An 18,467-nucleotide genomic window follows, 5' to 3' on the forward strand; every position below is an offset into this window, starting at 1 on the left:
TTAATTTATGATTCTGCCTAAAGCCATGTGGTTACTACATTAATTTCTTTTTATTTACTTTAGGAATATTTTGAAAAGAACAGGTTAAAAGCAAAAATGAAATTACTCGGAGTTTTATCCCCTGTCAAAAGTTCTGCTGTCAGTTTAGATCTTCTTAATCTGTATATTGTAAATCAGATATCTTGCAAGAAGAAAATCCTGGGTAAGTCTTGCCGATGGTGTTTTATTTTGACCTTGATGTGATCATAACAGTTGGCTTTCTAATCAATTTGCAGTTTTAGAACTCAAAGCACATGGGAAATTTATTTGAATCCATTGATTTCTATCTTAAATTAGAAGTATAGTTAATATTTGCTTAACTAATTTTGTTACTTGATCCGTTTTTAATTTTGAGTAAAATATTATATAAAATTTATTACTTATAGGTAAGCTTATTATACTGCAATTTCCTATATTAAATTATTATATATGGAAAGATAGTTAACAAATATTAGCTGGAAAACAAGGAATAAATGCCTTCTTTAGTATTCAGAGAATCTGTTTGAAAGAAAGGGCTGAAAATTTTTGCCTCAATGATTAGGCTCCTGTGTCATAATTTGAAGTATTTCTTACACCTCCCTGGAATATAAACTCTAATAGTATCATATTTAAAGGTAAAGTTTGTTTTGTCCTGCACTTTGGTTTTCCAAATGAATAAAATGTTTAATCAGAGCTTTTTTCCCTTCTCAAGGAATCTTCTGATTTATTTTTAGAAGTGCAGATATGAGAGGTTAAAGATTAGGTAGTTCATCAAGAAAGGGTAGAAGCTGATATGAGTATTAATATCTCCCCATTTCCTTTCTCTGCCTTCTTTGTTCCTCTGTTCTTAGATGACAACTTAAATAAATGTATACTTTAGGAAGAATAAATATAATAGCCAAAGACTTTAGGAAAAAACTTTTTATTATGGATCTGATATATTTCCCTTTATTCTCTTTTGTGAGGAAGGGCAAATATGTTTTTCTTATTCATAGTTGGGTTCATTACTGAAGCCTCAGTAACAGAATCAGGTTAACAAAAAGAGAAGCCTACAGATTTAATGAGTTTTATGTGACAAGAGAGCCTTCTTGGGAAATGAAAACCCAGAGAAAGGGTATATCTGTGCTTTCTTGGTGCTAAGTTTCATATGATGTGCATAAATCTAGACACATATAATTAAATACACAAAAGTGTGATTCATTGGTGGTCAGCTAAGGGGTACTTGGGAAGGCCATTTTGTTAATTCTTTCCTGTGACCCAGTGTCTTCAGAGATGAGAATCTTTTCTTTCAGGCTGAAGGAGGGCACTTCTGGCATGTAGGTGTTATGACTTGCTTTTGGGGAGGGAGAGGAAGGTCCTTCCTGAGTTCTGTGGGCAGCTCTAGGGGATGAAGGAGAGGGTCAGAGTGATCTCCTCGCTTCTGCTGTTTTCTCAATTGCTAAGATACCATATTTGGGGTAATGGTGTCTTGAGCCTCACTACTTTCTTCCTCACTTTGATTCATTCATTTAGCATGGTTAAAAGAGGATTTCACATTTGGTTTGTTGGGGATAAAATAGAAAGCCAGACTTAATTAATTAGAACTCCTCACTGCAAATGGCAGAAATTCAACAAGGAAATACATTTACTCATTTAACTAAAGAAAGAGTGATGGTGCAGTTGGTCTCAGATTTGCAGGGCTGGTGTGGCGGTGTGGGTTAAGCCACTGCCTATGGGTCTGCATCCCCTATCGTAGTTTTGGTTCAAGCAATTCTTGGCTATTCTGCTTCTGATCAAGCTTCTTGATAATGCGCCTGGGAAAGTAGTGAAAGATGGCCACCCACGTGGGATAGAATAGAATATTCCAGTATAGAATGCCAGACTCCTGGCGTTCCCCTGCTCCAGCCTTGAATGTTGCAGCCATCTGGGGACTGAATCAGTGGATGGAGGATCTCCCCCTCTCTCCTTTTCTGCCTCTCACTTTCTCTGCACTCTGTCTTTCAAATAAGTAATATCTTCTTTTTTTGAAAAAAAAGTACATGAATGAAAATTTGAATCCTACCAAGATTGTTTTCTCACAGTACATATTAGATTTATTCTCTCAGACTGTCTTCATCATTGAAGCTCAAAATGTGGCCTTAAGAAGCTAATATTCATCTCTCCTAGTTTTGTCACCAAAGGGAAAGTGAGAGTTGTTTCTCTGATTCCAGATTTTAGAGTCCACTGGGAAAATGTTGCCTTGTTCTGCTGGTGCCAGGTCTCAGTAGTGGAACAGTTACACGTGTGACCATGGGGATGAGATTCTGTTGATTTTTCTGCATCAGATGGATACCTGTAATCCAGTTACTAAGTTCTAGAGAGGCAGGGCTTTAAAGAAGGATAGTAAGTCCTGACTGTACATTTGTTTAGTTGGGATGGATGTAGAAGGCATTTCTCAGGAGAGTTGATGAAAGTACTGAGCAGAGAAAACAGTGATGTATTCTATAGAGAGAAGGCTTATTGTTCACCTAGTACTATTAAGTATGGGGAATACTGTAATAGAGTATATGCTGTGGGAATACGTAACAGCATTGGATCCAGCCTGGGGCTGAGAGAAGTCTTGGAGCAGAAAAAAGCAGAACTGAATTAGTAAGGCCCTTTCATGAAGATTATGAAAGGTGATGAACAAATAATCTTGTTCTTATTATCTAGGTGTTGCTTGTGCTGAAATGATATTTTCTAGCACACATACAATATGAGTGTTTTAGAGAAAATTTCTTAAATGTGCATTTATTTAATGAACTTATCAGTGTTTTAAAAATATTGTATTTTTTAATAACTACATTTTTTCATTATAGAAACGGTGAGAAAACCAACCCATGTGAATATGAATAGGGACATAACAGTGCCCCTGAGAAAGCATGATGTAGAACTTCCCATGTCACCTCACTGCACACCTTCCAAGCTCTGCATTGATGACATCGAAAACAAGTAGGTGTTAGCTGGGATTTATGTTACTAGTATTTGATCTGTTTGTTCGCAACACTGTATTCAATGAAAAATGTACAGGGGGCTTATCTTCTAGCTCCAGTTTTTGCTTAGCTCACCACATTCCATGAAACTGTTAATGATGTTTATTGAATGACCTAAGTGTTCTGTATACCCGATGACGGTGTCTAGCTGCTGGAAGCTGAAATGAACTTGTCATCTCTGTCAATTGAGCGTGGGAAGGATCTTTCTACTAGTGATCTGCAGAGGAACGTCGATCTTCTGCGCACAGTGTTGAATAAAGGTTTTAACACTTAGCTATTCTTACATGAACCTAAAAAATGGCATAAAGTTTGCGGTGCCAGGCATGCTGTTTGTGGTTGAGTTATCCTAGTTTTCTAACCCAGCATTCCTTGGGGAGACCATTAAATCCAACCATTTGTTCCGGTTCCTTCTCATCATCACCCTGGCTAATCACCCTACCCTGTCAACAGTAGCCTTCTCATCGTCACCCTGGCTAATCACCCTACCCTGTCAACAGTAGCAGCGCTTCTTTCCCCGCTGTTGGAACTGCTGTTTCCCACCCTACCTTGATTTGGCAGCTTCAGAGTGTCTTGGCCACGTGTTGAACTTTTGTTCCCAGCTCTTGGTTTCAGGACCAGAGCTGTCCCTGGAGAAGGGTGCTGACTTTCATGAATTTGTGTAGTTGTGCTCCTAGTTTTCATCCTTACCCGCTGGTGAGGTCCTCGTGTTCCCATGTGTCCTGATGCTGAAAACCCAATCTTCACGAGACTTCTAGGCCTACCCTAGAAAATACCTTTTCTTGTAGAAATTGTATGGTGTGCTGTTTTTGGTGCCTATCATAATACCTTTTAGTGCATCAGCATGGAGTTTTGATCAAATCTGTTTCAGAGTAAGAAAAACACTGAGTAGGGCAGAACCACCTAGGCGTGACGCTTGAGTGTCTCCTTTTGCTATGGATTGTTTCTGGACCAATTTGTTTTAAGTCCTGGCTCTAACTTCCACATATGAGATGTTATCTTCACTTCTTTGTATATTATGTATAAAGTAGAAAATGAAAAATGCATGCATAACATTGTATGCAATAGAAAATGTGTAGCTGCAATAATAATGTTAAATTTTATAAAACTCAGTACTGTTACAACTGTGAAATGATTTAGAGTTTTTTGTTTGCTTTTATGTGGATAAAATTGTGAATTTTAAATGTATATGAAGACCTTGAATGTATATTGCAACTTATATTTTTGATCTTAACATTTTCTTTTTATTAGTATGCACTATCAAGGACTAGGGAATAAGGAAGAGCTTGACCCAGTTCAGGTGAGAATAAAAAAATATAAGTTTTTTTTTTTTAAGTTTCCCGGACTCCAAAGTTCATGCTTTCTTTTTCTTTCAGATTCTTATTTAATTTCATTTTATTTGAAATGCAGAAAGTTGAGTGGGGGAAGAGATCACTCATCTATCTTCAGGATTAGTCCCCAAATACCCACAGCAGCTGGGGTTGGGCCAGGCTGAAGCCAGGAGGCAAGAATTCAGTCTGGGCCTCCCACGTGGGTGACAAGGATCTCAGTCACTTGAGGTACCACATGCTGTCTCTGAGGGTGTGCCGTAACAGGAGCTTGAACCTTGGCAGTCTGATATGGGATGCCACTGTCCCCCATGAGTTCTTTTTTTATTTTTTTAAGACTTATTTCTAAGGACTTGGGCTATCTTCTACTGCTTTCCCAGGCCATAACAGAGAGCTGGATCTGAAGAGGAGCAGTCAGGACTCAAACCGGCGCCATATGGGATCCAGCACTGCAGGCGGCGGCTTTACTTGCTGTGCCACAGCATCCCCACCCCCCACCCCCCACCCCCATAGTATCTTACCTGCTACATGAAATTCCTGTCCCTAAAACTTGATATTTTATTTAATGTCTAATGCTGTAAATATTTTTTGTTTCCTTTGAATTGCCAGACTTAAAATAGATTTGAAAGCTAAGGAAATGGTAGTAAATAAAAATCCTTTGGAAATCTCATTACCTGAATTGTGAGTTAACAAAGCTCAGATTTCCTGTTATTAGGGGATGGCATGCAGAAATGTAGCTTGTGGGTAGAGGAGATCAAGAGTGAGATGGGCAGAGGGAATGAGCCTTTTAAATTAATCTTACTTGACAATCTCTGATCTGAGTTAATCCTGTAAATACACTGATAACTTTCTTTTACACAGAGCTTTTTCTTTTGTAATCTGTACCATTTTTACTTAATTTACTTTCACTATTTTGCCTTACTCTTCTCTAGTTTGTATATTTTAATCATTAAGATGATTTTATCTTCTTTCCTGTAGTTGTCACAAGACAAGGGATCATATGGCACAGGTATATTTGAACCTCAGTTCAGCAAGATACAAAATTATAGCTACATGCCACAGAACTTTTCAGCAGAGTTTTCTCCTAACACGCATGTTCCGAAGCAACATTTTACTCTTGGTACAGTACTTAGTCCATGGGAAGTGGGATATGAAGAAAAACAGACTGAGCAGGTATTTTTGAAATAGTAGTTCTTAGCGTTTTGTATCATATTTTCATGTTAAGCCCTTTTCTTTCTTTAACAGATATGAAAAATATTAGTTGTGAAGTATTGTACATATAACCTTTTTTTAAAATTTACTTTAATTTTTTTGACAGGCAGAATGGACAGTGAGAGAGAGAAACAGAGCAAAAGGTCTTCCTTTTGCTGTTGGTTCACCCTCCAATGGCCGCCGTGGCCGGCGCACTGTGGCCGGCGCACTGCGCTGATCCGAAGCCAGGAGCCAGGTGCTTCTCCTGGTCTCCCATGTGGGTGCAGGGCCCAAGTACTTGGGCCATCCTCCACTGCACTCCCGGCCATAGCAGAGAGCTGGCCTGGAAGAGGGGGCAACCGGGACAGAATCCGGCGCCCCGACCGGGATTAGAACCTTGTGTGCCGGTGCCGCAAGGTGGAGGATTAGCCTATTGAGCCACGGCGCTAGCCGACATATAACCTTATTAGATAAATTAAAAAAAAAATTCTTATTACATCAGAAACTTAATTCTCTGCATTGTGGAAGCTTCCACTAAAAATCTTGGAAATTATCATTGTTTTGAAAATTATTTATACTAAAATTGAAGATAGTTCACTGTGTCTTACATTGGTGTTTACAGTCACTGTGACTAGTTGGTGATGTCTCATCAACACGTGAGATATTCTCTTTGGTAGACCTTATGCCACAGAACAATTCTCAACAAATTCAAAAAAATTAAAATGATGTCATGTATCTTCTTTGATCACAGTGATGCAAGACTAGGAATCAATAATAAGAACTTAAAAATTTTACAAATACATGGAAACTAAGCAACATGCTGTTGAATGACCAATGGGTTGATTAAAAAATCTAAAGGAAACTAAAAAATGTGTTGAAACAAATGAAAATGGAAAAACAACATACCAAAATTCATGAAATACAGCAAAGGCAGTAACAAGTAGGAATTGCATAGAAATAAATCTATGTATTTAAAAAAGAATGATTTCAGATAACCTAATGATGCAACTTAGGAAGACATAAAAACAAGAGTAAACCCCAAATTAGTTGAAGGAGAAAAATAACAGATCAGAATAGAAATAAATGAAAGAGACTTTAAGAAATATAAAACATTGATGAGGTGAAGAGTGTTTTTTTAAAGATTCATTTATTGAACAAATTACAGAGAAAGAGAGGCAGAGAGAAAGAGAGAAGGAGGGAGATAGGGAGGGAGAGAGAGAGAGATCTTCTATCTGCTGGTTCACTCCCCAAATATCCAACAGCCAGGGCTGAGCCAGGCCCAAGCCAGGAGCCAGAAACTTCATCCAGGTCTCCCATGTAGGTGCAGCGACCCAAGGACTTGGGCCATTTTCTGCTGCTTTCCTAGGCACCTTAGCAGGGAGCTGTATTGGAAATGGAGCAGCTGAGATTTGGGATGCTGATGCTGCAGGCTATGGCTTTACCTGCTATGACATAGCACCAGCCCCAAGCGTTGGTTTTTTGAAAAGAGAGCAAAATCAGCAACCCTTTAGCTTATGTAACCATGGTAAAAAAAATAAATAAAAAGACCTAATTAAGAGAAATCAGATGTGAAAAAGACTGAATTACAACCCATAGCATATAAATACAAAGGATCATTAAGTAACTGTTATGAAACAGACATGTTTATGAACACAGCTAACCTATCAAAATTGACCCATGAAGACCCAGAAAATTCGAAGAGTCCAATAATGAATTAAGAGATTGAATCAGTAGTAAAAAGTCTCCCAAAAAAGAAACATCCAGAATCTTAGGCTTCACTGCTGAATTACAGCACATTGGACAAAGAGCTAATACCAGGTTTTCTCAAAGTATTCCAAAAAAATTCAAAAGGATGAAACTCTGTGACAACCATTCTACAATGCCAGCATTAATCTAGTACCTGAATGGAAGAGTAATATTCCTGGTGATCCTCGAAGCAAAAATTATCAAGAAAACACTAGCAAATTGAATCCAACAAGAAGATAATCACATGGAATTTATCCAAGAGTTGCAGGCTAAGTTAACATGTATACCACACCCATAGATTATAGTATACCATTTGATCACGTAAGTAGATGCAGAAAAAACATCTGACAAAATTCAGCATTCCTTCATGATAAAAACATAGAGAAAGAGTCTACCTCTACACTGTAAAAACAGCATACGATAACCCCACAGAAAATGGGGAAAAGCTCAGTGTTTGCCCTAAGCACTGAATCAAGCAATGTTGTCTACTATTTCATCATTCTTACTCAGTACGGTAGTTGGAGTCATAGGCAGAGCAATTAGGCAAGAGAAAGAAATGAACGGCATCCAAACTGGAAAAGAGGAAGTCATGTTTTCCCTTTTTGCATATGGTAGGGTTTTATATGTAGAAAAACCATTAACAATGCCACCAAACTGTTGGAACTGATAAAGGAATTCAGTAATGCTGCAGATTACAAAATATATTTAAATACCAATACTAAAGTAACTAAAAAGCAAGTCATGTCTTTCATAACAGTCATGGACACACACATTCACACACACACACACAGACACAAAGTATGGAATACTTCGGAATAAATTTAAGCAGGGAAGTGAAAAGTCATTATAATGAAAATAATTAACTTTTGTTGAAGGATATTTTAGGGACCTAAAAATGGGAAGACATCCTGTATTCATGAAATGGAAGAATTAATATTATTAACATATCCCTACCAAAGTGATCAGTACATTTAATTTTACCCCTGTTTAAATATCAATGAAATTCCTTCCAGAAATTGAGAAAACAATTACAGAGCTACAGAAAACCCACAATAGTGGCAGCAATCCTGACTAAAAAGAACAAATCTGGGGGCATCACACTAAACCTTTGCAAGTTTATAACAGTTAAAACAGCATCCTGTTGGCCTCAAAATCAACGTAGCCCAGTGGGACTGAGTAGAAAATCCAAAAATCCACGTATTTACAACTAACTTTTAACAAAGGCACCACAAGTATACATTAGAAAAGAACCTTTTTTCCTTTTCCCAAATTTTTGTTATATACATTTTTTATTAGAGAGTACAGATTTCATATACTTCATATAGTTCTAAGAAGACAATTGTACATCCCTCCCACCCCTCTATATCTTTTCTCTCCTCCCTTCCCCCTCCTTCACTCTTAACTTTTTTTCTTTAATTTTTGCAAAGATACACTTTGAATTCACTTGATCATCACAGGCTTAATTCACCACTATCCATAATATTCAACAAATGAAAAATAGGAAGACCACTGTTCCAAAGGCATATAAACAAGTGCTGAGAACAGAAATCATATCACAAGATACCATTTTCATTCCTGTACATTTTTGTATTCTGTATTAACTGCCACATATAAGAGAAAACGTGTTTTGGGGACCAGCTTATTTCACTAAGTATGATGGTTTCCAGTTGCACCCATTTGGTTGCAAAGGATAGGATTTCATTTTTTTAAAAGACTTCATAGAATGTGTACATACACACACACACACAGACCATATTTCTTTATCTAGTCATCAGTTGATGGACCTATGGGTTGATTCCATTTCTTAGCTATTCCGAGTTGAGCCATAAAAAATATGGGGGTACAGATACTCTTTCATATGCTGATTTTGTTTCCCTTGGGTAAATTCCCAGGAGTGGCATCATTGGATCATATGTTTGGCTTACATTCAGATTTCTGAGGTTATCTATTGTCCTGCATGGTGGCTGCACCAATTTACATTCTCACCAACAGTGTACTGGGGTACCTTTCCACCCACATTCTCACCAGCATATATTTTTTTTGATTTTTCGATTACAACCACTCTAACCAGAGTGAGGTGAAACCTCATTGTGCCTTTGATTTGCATTTCCCTGATGGCTAGTGATTTTGAGCATTTTTTCATGTGTCTGTTGGACGTTTGTATTTCATCCTTTGAAAAATGCCTGTTCAAGTCCTTTGCCCATTTCTACACTAGATTTTTTTGTTGTTGTTGAGTTTCTTGAGCTCTTTATAGATCCTGGATATTAATCCTTTATCATTAGCATAGATTGCAGATATTTTCTCCCATTCTTTCAGTTGTTTCTTCACTTTGTTGAGAGTTTGCTTTGCAGTACAGAAGCTTCTCAGCTTGATATAATCCCACTTGTCAATGTTGCCTTTGATTTCCTGTGCTTCTGGGGTCTTCTACAAGAAGTCTTTCTTGTGCCAGTGTCTTGCAGCGTTTCCCTGATGTTTTCCTGATTTAATGGTATTAGGTTATAGATTTAGATCTTTAATCTATTTTGAGTTAATTTTTTATAAGTTGTTAGGTAAGGGTCTTGATTCATAATTCTGCATGTGGAAATCCAGTTTTACTAGCACCATTTGTTGAAAAGACTGCCCTTGTACTAGGGATTGATTTTAGTTCTGGTTTAGAATTTTTAGTTTCTGGTTTAGAATTTTAGTTTCTGGTTTAGAATTAAGGTGATGTTGACCTCACAGAAGGAGTTTGGGGGGATTTCCACCAGTTCAGTTGTTTTCATTAGCTTGAGAAGAATTGAAATTTGTTCTTCATTAAATGTTTGGTAGAATTCAGCAATGAAGGCATCCAATCCGGGGCTTGCGTTTTGTTAGGAAGGTATTTATTACTGATTCAATTTCTGTTTTGGTAATGGATCTGTTTGAGTTTTCTGTGTCTTCATGACTCAATTTTCATAGGTTGTATGTATCTAGGAATCTGTCCATTTCTTAAGTTTCCCAATTTGTTGGCATACAGCTCTTTGTAGTAATTCCTGAGGATTCTTTTTATTTCTGTGGTGTCTGTTACATTTCCTTTTCATCTCTGATTTTATTGATTTGGGTCTTCTGTCTCCCTCCCCCTACCCCCCTTTTTTTGGTTATTTGGACAAATGGTGTCTGAATTTTGGTTATTCATTTTCAGAAAACAATTCTTCATTAATTAATCTTTTTTAAAAAAAAGGGTTTTTTAATTTGGGGTGCAGAGTTACAGAGAGGGAGAGACACAGAGAGATTTTCCATCCACTGGTTCACTCCCTAAAAGGCTGCAACAGTCAGAGCAGAGCTGATCTGAAGCCAGAAGCAGGAGCTCCTTTTAGGTCTCCCCTTGGGTGCAGGGGCCCAAACACTTGGGCCATCTTCCGCTGCTTTCCCAGGCCATAAGCAGAGAGCTGGATCAGAAAATGAGCAGCCAGGACATGAACTGGCACCACTTGGGAATGCGAGCAAAGCAGGTGGAGGTTTATTTATTCTCCAATTTTAATTAATTATCTTTCCTCTTACTAATTTGGAGTATCATTTGCTTCTTAGATTCTTCAGATGCATTGTTAGGTCATTTACTTGGTACCTTTCCAGTTTCTTGATGTAGGCACCAAGTACTATAAACTTCCCGCCTAACACAGTTTGGCTGTGTCCCATAAATTTGGTATGCCGTGTTGTCATCTTTATTTGTTTCCTGAAATTTTTGATTTCCCTTATGATTTCTTCTTTGAACCACTGTTCATTCAGGAGTATGTTGTTTAGTCTTTATGTATTTGCATATTTTCTGGAGTTTCTTAAATTGTTAATTTCCAACTTCATTCCTTTATAGTCAGAAAATATATATAGTATGATTATGATTTTGTTGAATTTGCTGATACTTTATGGCCTAACATATAGTCCATCCTAAATAAAAGCTCCATTTACTGTTGAAAAGATTATGTTTTCCGCAGCTGTGTTATTAAATGATCTGTGAAAATTAATTAGGTCTGTGTGGCCCATGGTGGAGATTAGATCTGTTTCTTTGTCAATGTTGTGCCTTTGGGGAGGAGAATGGAAAGCTTTAAGTGTGTTGTGTTTTCAGAGTATTAGCTGGGCACCCTGCCCCCTCTAGTGGTCCAGGCAGATGCAAAGTCCGTGTGGTCCACAAGGTTCTCCCTCAGGCAGTGCCAGCAGAGACACAGCAGCCGCAGAAGATGGTGTCTCCTCCAGCCCCGGCTGTGGGATTCACTGGTGGCGTCCCCACTTGCTACTGGTTGTCTGTATTGTCCACACTGCTCCTGGCATCTTCTTTTGTGTAGGATTTCCACAGTAAATTTCTCTGCACTTTTCCCTTGGAAGTACAGTTGCTTCACTTTGCTTCTTTTACTTTCTCATGGTCAAAATCAGCATATCTTTTCTGTTTTCAGCCATCTTGGATCCCCAGAACATTTTTTTTAATACATGATACTGGAAAAGTGGGGCAAGTCACTGTGTACAAACCCAACACAAAATGGATTAAACAAAACAAAACAAAACCTGAAACTATAAAACTACTAGAACAAAAGATGGGAGAAACTTTTTTTTGATAAGCACAGGTAACAAAAGCAGAGAGAGATAAATGGGACTGTATCACACTAAGAAGCTTCTGCAACCAGCAGCCAGGGAAACAATCCGCAGAGTGAAGAAAACCTGTAGGGTGGTGGAACATTTTTGCCAGGTATCCATCTGACGAGAGTATGATATCCAGACCATATAAGAAACTCAGAACGTTTAAAGAGCAAAAATAGAATCTGATTAAAAATGGGCAGAAGACTTGAGAAGATACTTCTCAAAAGAAGGCATACAGTTGTTCAGAAAGTATGTGGATACAGCTAATACCAGGGAATGGAAATCAAAACCTCAATGAGATACATTCTCACCACAGATTGAATGGCTAGTATTCTTTTTTTTTTTCATTCCCAAAGACTTTCTGTGGGGAGCAACTCGGACTAGACTAAGTTACTGGAATTAAGACTTATTCTATGCATCTGCTCTCCCACAATATGGCGCTGGGAGAGGAGAAAACAGCTTCTACACAGCTGCCTCCAGTTCAGCCAATAAACTGTAGGACTTGCTCCTGATTGGAGGAGAGCAGCGTACTCGGCGTGTGGGCAGCCGAGCACGGATTGGCAGAGGAGGACTATAAAGGAGGAGAGAGACGGCATGCACCAGGAACATCTAAGAGGAACATCTAAGGGGAACACCTGTGCAGCCCCCGAGAGAGCCGGCCGGCGGTGTGCCACTCCCCTGCGGAAGTGGGGAAAGTGGCCAGGGGGAACTGCCCTTCCACGGAGGTGGAAGGGTCAGTAGCCAACCCGGGAAGAACCAGCAGCAAACCCGGGGAGGGCCAAGCAGACAGAAGAACAGCGCAGAGTCCTGTGTCATTCCCCCACGAAGACGGGGAGCGACATAATGGTGCCGTGACTCAGATAGGAAGCCTAGGCAGGGCTTAGTGTCGTTCCTCCATGAAGAGGGGGAGCAACATAATGGTGCCGTGACTCGGATAGGAAACCTAGGAGGGAAAAAACGGGAAGAAGTGGGAAATTACCGGAGAGAGAGACTAGCAAACAGCCTAGGGGAAAGCCAGACCAAAAAGGTGCCGGAAGAAGCTATTGAAAGCCTAGGCATAGACTCAGATACGGACTACGGGGGGAAGCTGGGAGAAATCTCTAAGGTCGAAAGTGAAAGCTAGAACAAACAGACTCGGATGCGGACTGTGGGGAGAGGCCAGGAGAAATGAGGGAGGAGTATTGTTGGAGGAAAGCTTGGGGAAATATACCGGGTAGAGAAAAATGTTAGGAAAATTGAAGCCGCGGGGGCAGGCTGAGGCGGAGACGAAAGCTACTTTGGGATTCGTCGAGTTAGCCCAGGAATAAGGGGCGAAAAGTTAAAACCAGAAGCGGAAACGTAAGCCAGGTTGGAATCCGTCTGATTAGCCCGGGGAGCAAAGGACGGGAAGCCAAATCGTGGGGCGGAAATGTGAGCTGGGTTGAATTCGCCAGGTTAGCCCGGGGAACTTAGATTGAATACTAGTGGCGGAGATGTGAGCTGGGGCTGTATGACTCGCGGAGGTTGCTGCGTGCAGAGAGCGTGCGGGGCACAAGTAGATAGGGAACGCTGGGCTAGTGCGAGACCGCGGAGTGTGCGCGCGAAGCCGAGCCGCGCAGAGCCGGGAAGCCGCGCAGATGAGAGAGGCGCGGGCTGAAGCGGCTCAGAGCCGGCAAGCCGCCGCGGGGCGGGTGCCAAGAAGCAGCCTCGGGGCGGGCGCCGGGAAGCCGCAGGGATAAGAGAAACAGAAATTTAGAAGTAAAATGAGAGAAATAGGAATGCTGGTAGATAGAAGTAAAATAGGAGAGATAGGAATGCCCGGAGATAGAAAAATAGAGAAAGGCCTCCCCACAACACAGCAATGAGAGAGCTTGGATTCGGTCTGCCTGATTAGTAAGGCGGTAAGCACCAACAGGCGGCTCGACCAGAGTATGAGCTGCAGGTCACCGAAGATAGGCACGAATCAACACCAATAAGCCTCCCCACAATATGGCAATGAGAAGGCTTGGATTCGGTTTGCCTGATAGGGCTTGTAAGCACCTGCAGGCAGAGCAGAGCATGCGCTGCAGGGCACCGAACACAGGCACGCATCAGCGCCTAAAAACCTCCTCACAACATGGCGAAGAGAGGACCCGGATTCGGTTTGCCTGATTGATAGGACTTGTAAGAACCTGTGGGCAACTCTAGCAAGCAGAGCAGAGTGTGTGCTGCGGGGCACCGAAGACAGGCGCGTATCAACGCCAAAAAATAAAAAGAAAGGGGGATCTGTGGGGAGCAACTCGGACTAGACTAAGTTACTGGAATTAAGACTTATTCTATGCATCTGCTCTCCCACAATATGGCGCTGGGAGAGGAGAAAACAGCTTCTACACAGCTGCCTCCAGTTCAGCCAATAAACTGTAGGACCTGCTCCTGATTGGAGGAGAGCAGCGTACTCGGCGTGTGGGCAGCCGAGCACGGATTGGCAGAGGAGGACTATAAAGGAGGAGAGAGACGGCATGCACCAGGAACATCTAAGGGGAACACCTGTGCAGCCCCCGGAAGAGCCGGCCGGCGGTGTGCCACTCCCCTGCGGAAGTGGGGAAAGTGGCCAGGGGGAACCGCCCTTCCACGGAGGTGGAAGGGTCAGTAGCCAACCCGGGAAGAACCAGCAGCAAACCCGGGGAGGGCCGAGCAGACAGAAGAACAGCGCAGGGTCCTGTGTCGTTCCCCCACGAAGACGGGGAGCGACACTTTCATGTCTTTTTGGCTCCTACCCACCCCCTCTCCTTTTTTCCAATTTCTGTCATTGATTGTTTCTGTTCTTGTTTCTATGTTTCATAGGTTATGAATCATACAGTACAGATGCAAATTGTATTTGCTAGATAAATATTGGGCCAATATAATAATTTACATTTTATGGTATTATCCAGATTAAGCAATGGATTCTTGTCTGATTTTCTTAATGGTCTTTATACACTTTCCCTGTTTGGTACTAAATGATATTAGTATTCATAGAAATTAAAGTACAAGCCCAACATAACTCAGTAAGTGGAAGAACTGAAATAACTATGGTCCTTTGTTTGGGCAAGCTATTCTCTTCCTGAGAAATTGAACTTTTGATTACCTAGCATTCTGGTTTCCTGGGTACATGTTTTTTTGTTGTTGTTTTGTTTTGTTTTGTTTTTTGACAGGCAGAGTTAGAGAGAGAGAGACAGAGAGAAAGGTCTTCCTTCCGTTGGTTCACTCCCCAAGTGGCCGCTATGACTGGCGGGCGCACTGTGCTGATCTGAAGCCAGGAGCCAGGTGTTTCCTCCTGGTCTCCATGCGGGTACAGGGCCCAAGCACTTGGGCATCCTCCACTGCCTTGCCGGGCCACAGCAGAGAGCTGCACTGGAAGAGGAGCAACCGGGGCAGAATCTGGTGCCCCAACCAGGACTAGAACCCGGTGTGCCGGTGCTGCAGGCGGAGGATTAGCCTAGTGAGCTGTGGCGCCGGCGGTTTTTTTTTTTTTTAACTCACAAAAAAAAATGATCAGTTCTCCATGTGTCAACTCTGTTATTTAATACTAATGTTTATTTCATTGTAAGAAAGTATTTCTTTTTCTTTCACAAGGAATAAAATTATTTTGACTGAAAATGTTTTTTTGGCTATAGATGTAATTCACTTAAATGTCATTTTATGGTGTAAAATTCAGATTTTATGTATTTGAATTGACCGTTGTGGCAGTTTCTTCCATATGCTCTTCAGCTGAGTAATCTTATCTGTTCTGATTCCTAGCTTTCCAAACTAACTGGAAGTCAGGATGTTAGCCCGTCATATAAGCCAGCACAATTTGGGAAACGATTTGAAAGATTAAACAGGTAAGCAAAGATGCTGATGGAAATAACGAATCTGTAGCATTCTGTATTGTCAGTTATTAATTAGATTTAAGGAAACACACATGTTTTTTAATTAGGAATTTAAACAGACCTAAATACTTGTAGAAAAGAATCATCAAAAGTAAAATGTATGAATTACTTAAGGTAGTTTAATTATTTTTTAATGTGTACATGCACTTTGATTCATTTACTTTTAAAAATATTTTTGACAACAGGTATTTTAAACCTTTTGTACACTTCATGACCTACTGTTTTCCTTTTAAACATCGTAAACATGATTTCTTTTTTGTATTTTTGGTAGTTTACTAAGAAGAATCCCACTTTTATTTTCTTGATGTTTATGTATAAACCCTGGTTCATTGCTTAAAATCCATTAAGCTTATAAAACTAGTTTGAATAACGGCTGGTAGTGAAATGAGGAATGGTAACTCTGTTATGCTTCCTCGTGTTGCTCAGCTAAGCAGTTCACTCTTGTATTCAGTGAGTAACCAAAGCCAGAATTAAAGTTGTCCTTTATTTCTTCTTTGCTTGAACTCCCAATATCGACTTCATCAACAAAATATTCTCAATTTTATATTCCAAGAAACTTTCAAAGGATCCCCTTGTATTTCTGTCACCGTGGTTTCACCTCAGTGTCGGCTACCACTATCTCTTCCCTTGGAATTCTAATACCATTCAGGAGGTTTTTGTTTATTTTTTATTCTCTGTCTCTCTTCCTTCCTCCTTTTATTAAAGTTTTATGGTTGTATAATTGATGTACAATGAACTGAATCTGTTTAAAATGTGCACTTTAACAAGCTTTGATGTATTTCAAAGATAACTTGTTCATCATGCCCAGAATAAGGAGAAATCTTTGTAATCCGTTCCTCTGCTATGTCACATCACTTAACACTCCCCTGAGGAAACCACCACTTTGTTTGCTGTCACTGTAGATCAGTGTGCATTTCTTGGAGTTTTATATAATTGGCGTCAGACAATGTTTTTGTTGTTTGACCTCAGCACAGTTATTTTGAAATCCATTTAGGTTTGTTGCATGCATTAACAGTTCAGTCCTTTTCATTGCAGAGTGGTATTCCATTGTGTGGGCGTAGCATGGCTTACTCACTTGGCTGTTGATAGACAGACAGTTGCTGTCCCCAGGATTTGAGTGCTCTGAATTAAATTACTGGGAAAGTACTTGTACCTGTCTTTGTTTACTTTTTTAGAATGACGTATTTATTTACTTGAAAGATAGAGTAACCCAGAGAGAGAGCAAGAGAGAGTGAGGTCAATCTTCTGTCTGTTGGTTCACTGCCCAAGTGGCCACAGTGAGCAGGGCTGAGCCAGGTTGAAGCCAGGAGCTTCATCTGGGTTTCTCCTTTGGGTAGCAGGGTCCCAACTATTTGGCCATCTTCCACTGCTTTTCCCCGGACATTAGCAGAGAGGGAGCTGGATTGGAAGTGGAGCAGCCGGGACTGAAATAGTTGCCCATATAGGATGTTTGGGTTGCAGGCAGTGGCTTAACTTGCTGTGCCATAATTTAATTTTCTTCATTCATTTGGAGTACAAGTGGAATTTCTGGATGCTCAGCTTCATATGAAATTGCCAAATTATTTTCCAAAGTGACATTGATCATTTTACATTGCATCAGCAATGTCAGAATTTCTTCTTGCGATGTGATACTGTCTTTTGAAAGTTACTCTTGTCACTGTGTAATGGTATCTCACTGTTGTTTAAATTTGCTTTTCTCTAATGGCAGGTGATTTGGATATTTTTCTCATGTTCGTATATCTTTGATCAACTGTTGACCTTTTTCAAATATAAAAGTTTTAACTTTGATGAAGTCCAGTTTTTTCACTTGTTAATTGTGCTTTTGATGTCATAGCTAAGAAATCCTGACCTGCCTCAAGGTCATGATACTCTCCTGTGATTTCTGCTGCTCTGTAGTTTTTGACCTGGATTTAGGCCCGTGTGTTTTGTTTGTTGGTCTGTTTTAATTTTAGAGGGAGAATGGGGACAGGCAGACAGCTCCCATCTGCTGCTTCGCTCTGCAGGTGCCCACAGCAGCTGGGACTGGGCTAGGCTGAGGCTACTTCAGGTTTTCCACATGAGTGTTAGGGTCTCAGCTACATGAGCCACCGCTCACTGCCGCCCAGGGTGTTCATTAGCAGGAAGCTGAAACTGGTGGGGGAAGTAGGACTTCAAGCCAGGCACTCTGACATGGGATGCAGGTGTCCCATTGGGGGTCTAACTGCTGTCTAAGCTTCCACCTCTGTGAAACATTTTGATTTAATTTATATACATGCAGACATATATAAATTTATTTATTTTATTTGAAGGGCAGAGTTATAGAGAAGGAGAGGCAGAGAGAGAGAAAGAAAGAGAAAGATATATATCTTCCATCTGCTGGTCACTCCCCAATGGCTATAGTGGCCCGGGTTCAGCCAATCCAAAGCCAAGAGCCAGGAGCCAGGAACCAGTAGCTTGTTCCAGGTCTCCCACATATGTGCAGAGGCCCAGACACTTGAGCCGTCTTCTTCTGTTTTCCCAGGCTCATTAGCTGGGGGCTGGGTCAGACTGGAACAGCTGGGGATGGAACCAGTGCCCATATCTATGCCACAGCACCTGCCCCTTGAGTTGATGTCCACGTGTACTGTGAGTTAATATTCTAAACCAATATTCTCATTTGTGGGAAAGAATGCTCCTCATTAAGCTGTGTTGACACCTTTGTCAAGAATCAGTGGACTACAGGTATGAGGCGTTTTCTCCTCTGTAATCTCTATTCTGCTGAGTTC

The 18,467-nt window shown here is 40.6% G+C and overlaps 1 protein-coding gene across 9 annotated transcripts in view; it reads left to right on the top strand.

Moving 5' to 3' along the window:
* REDIC1 (regulator of DNA class I crossover intermediates 1) overlaps window positions 1-18,467 on the top strand; it is a 92,089-nt gene that overhangs the window by 38,130 nt on the left and 35,492 nt on the right. For 6 of the 9 annotated variants that reach the window (XM_070049655.1, XM_070049654.1, XM_051850397.2 and 3 more), the window contains 5 exons: window positions 64-202; window positions 2,835-2,967; window positions 4,257-4,305; window positions 5,312-5,506; window positions 15,593-15,675. In XM_070049655.1, coding sequence (XP_069905756.1) covers window positions 97-202; window positions 2,835-2,967; window positions 4,257-4,305; window positions 5,312-5,506; window positions 15,593-15,675 — 566 coding nt within the window. In that variant the 5' untranslated portion in view covers window positions 64-96. The remainder of the gene's footprint in view (window positions 1-63; window positions 203-2,834; window positions 2,968-4,256; window positions 4,306-5,311; window positions 5,507-15,592; window positions 15,676-18,467) is intronic. The other 3 variants (XM_070049657.1, XM_070049656.1, XM_070049658.1) reach the window with 1 other exon arrangement.

The sequence above is a fragment of the Oryctolagus cuniculus genome, chromosome 9 (assembly GCF_964237555.1).
Source record: "Oryctolagus cuniculus chromosome 9, mOryCun1.1, whole genome shotgun sequence".
NCBI lineage: Eukaryota > Metazoa > Chordata > Mammalia > Lagomorpha > Leporidae > Oryctolagus > Oryctolagus cuniculus.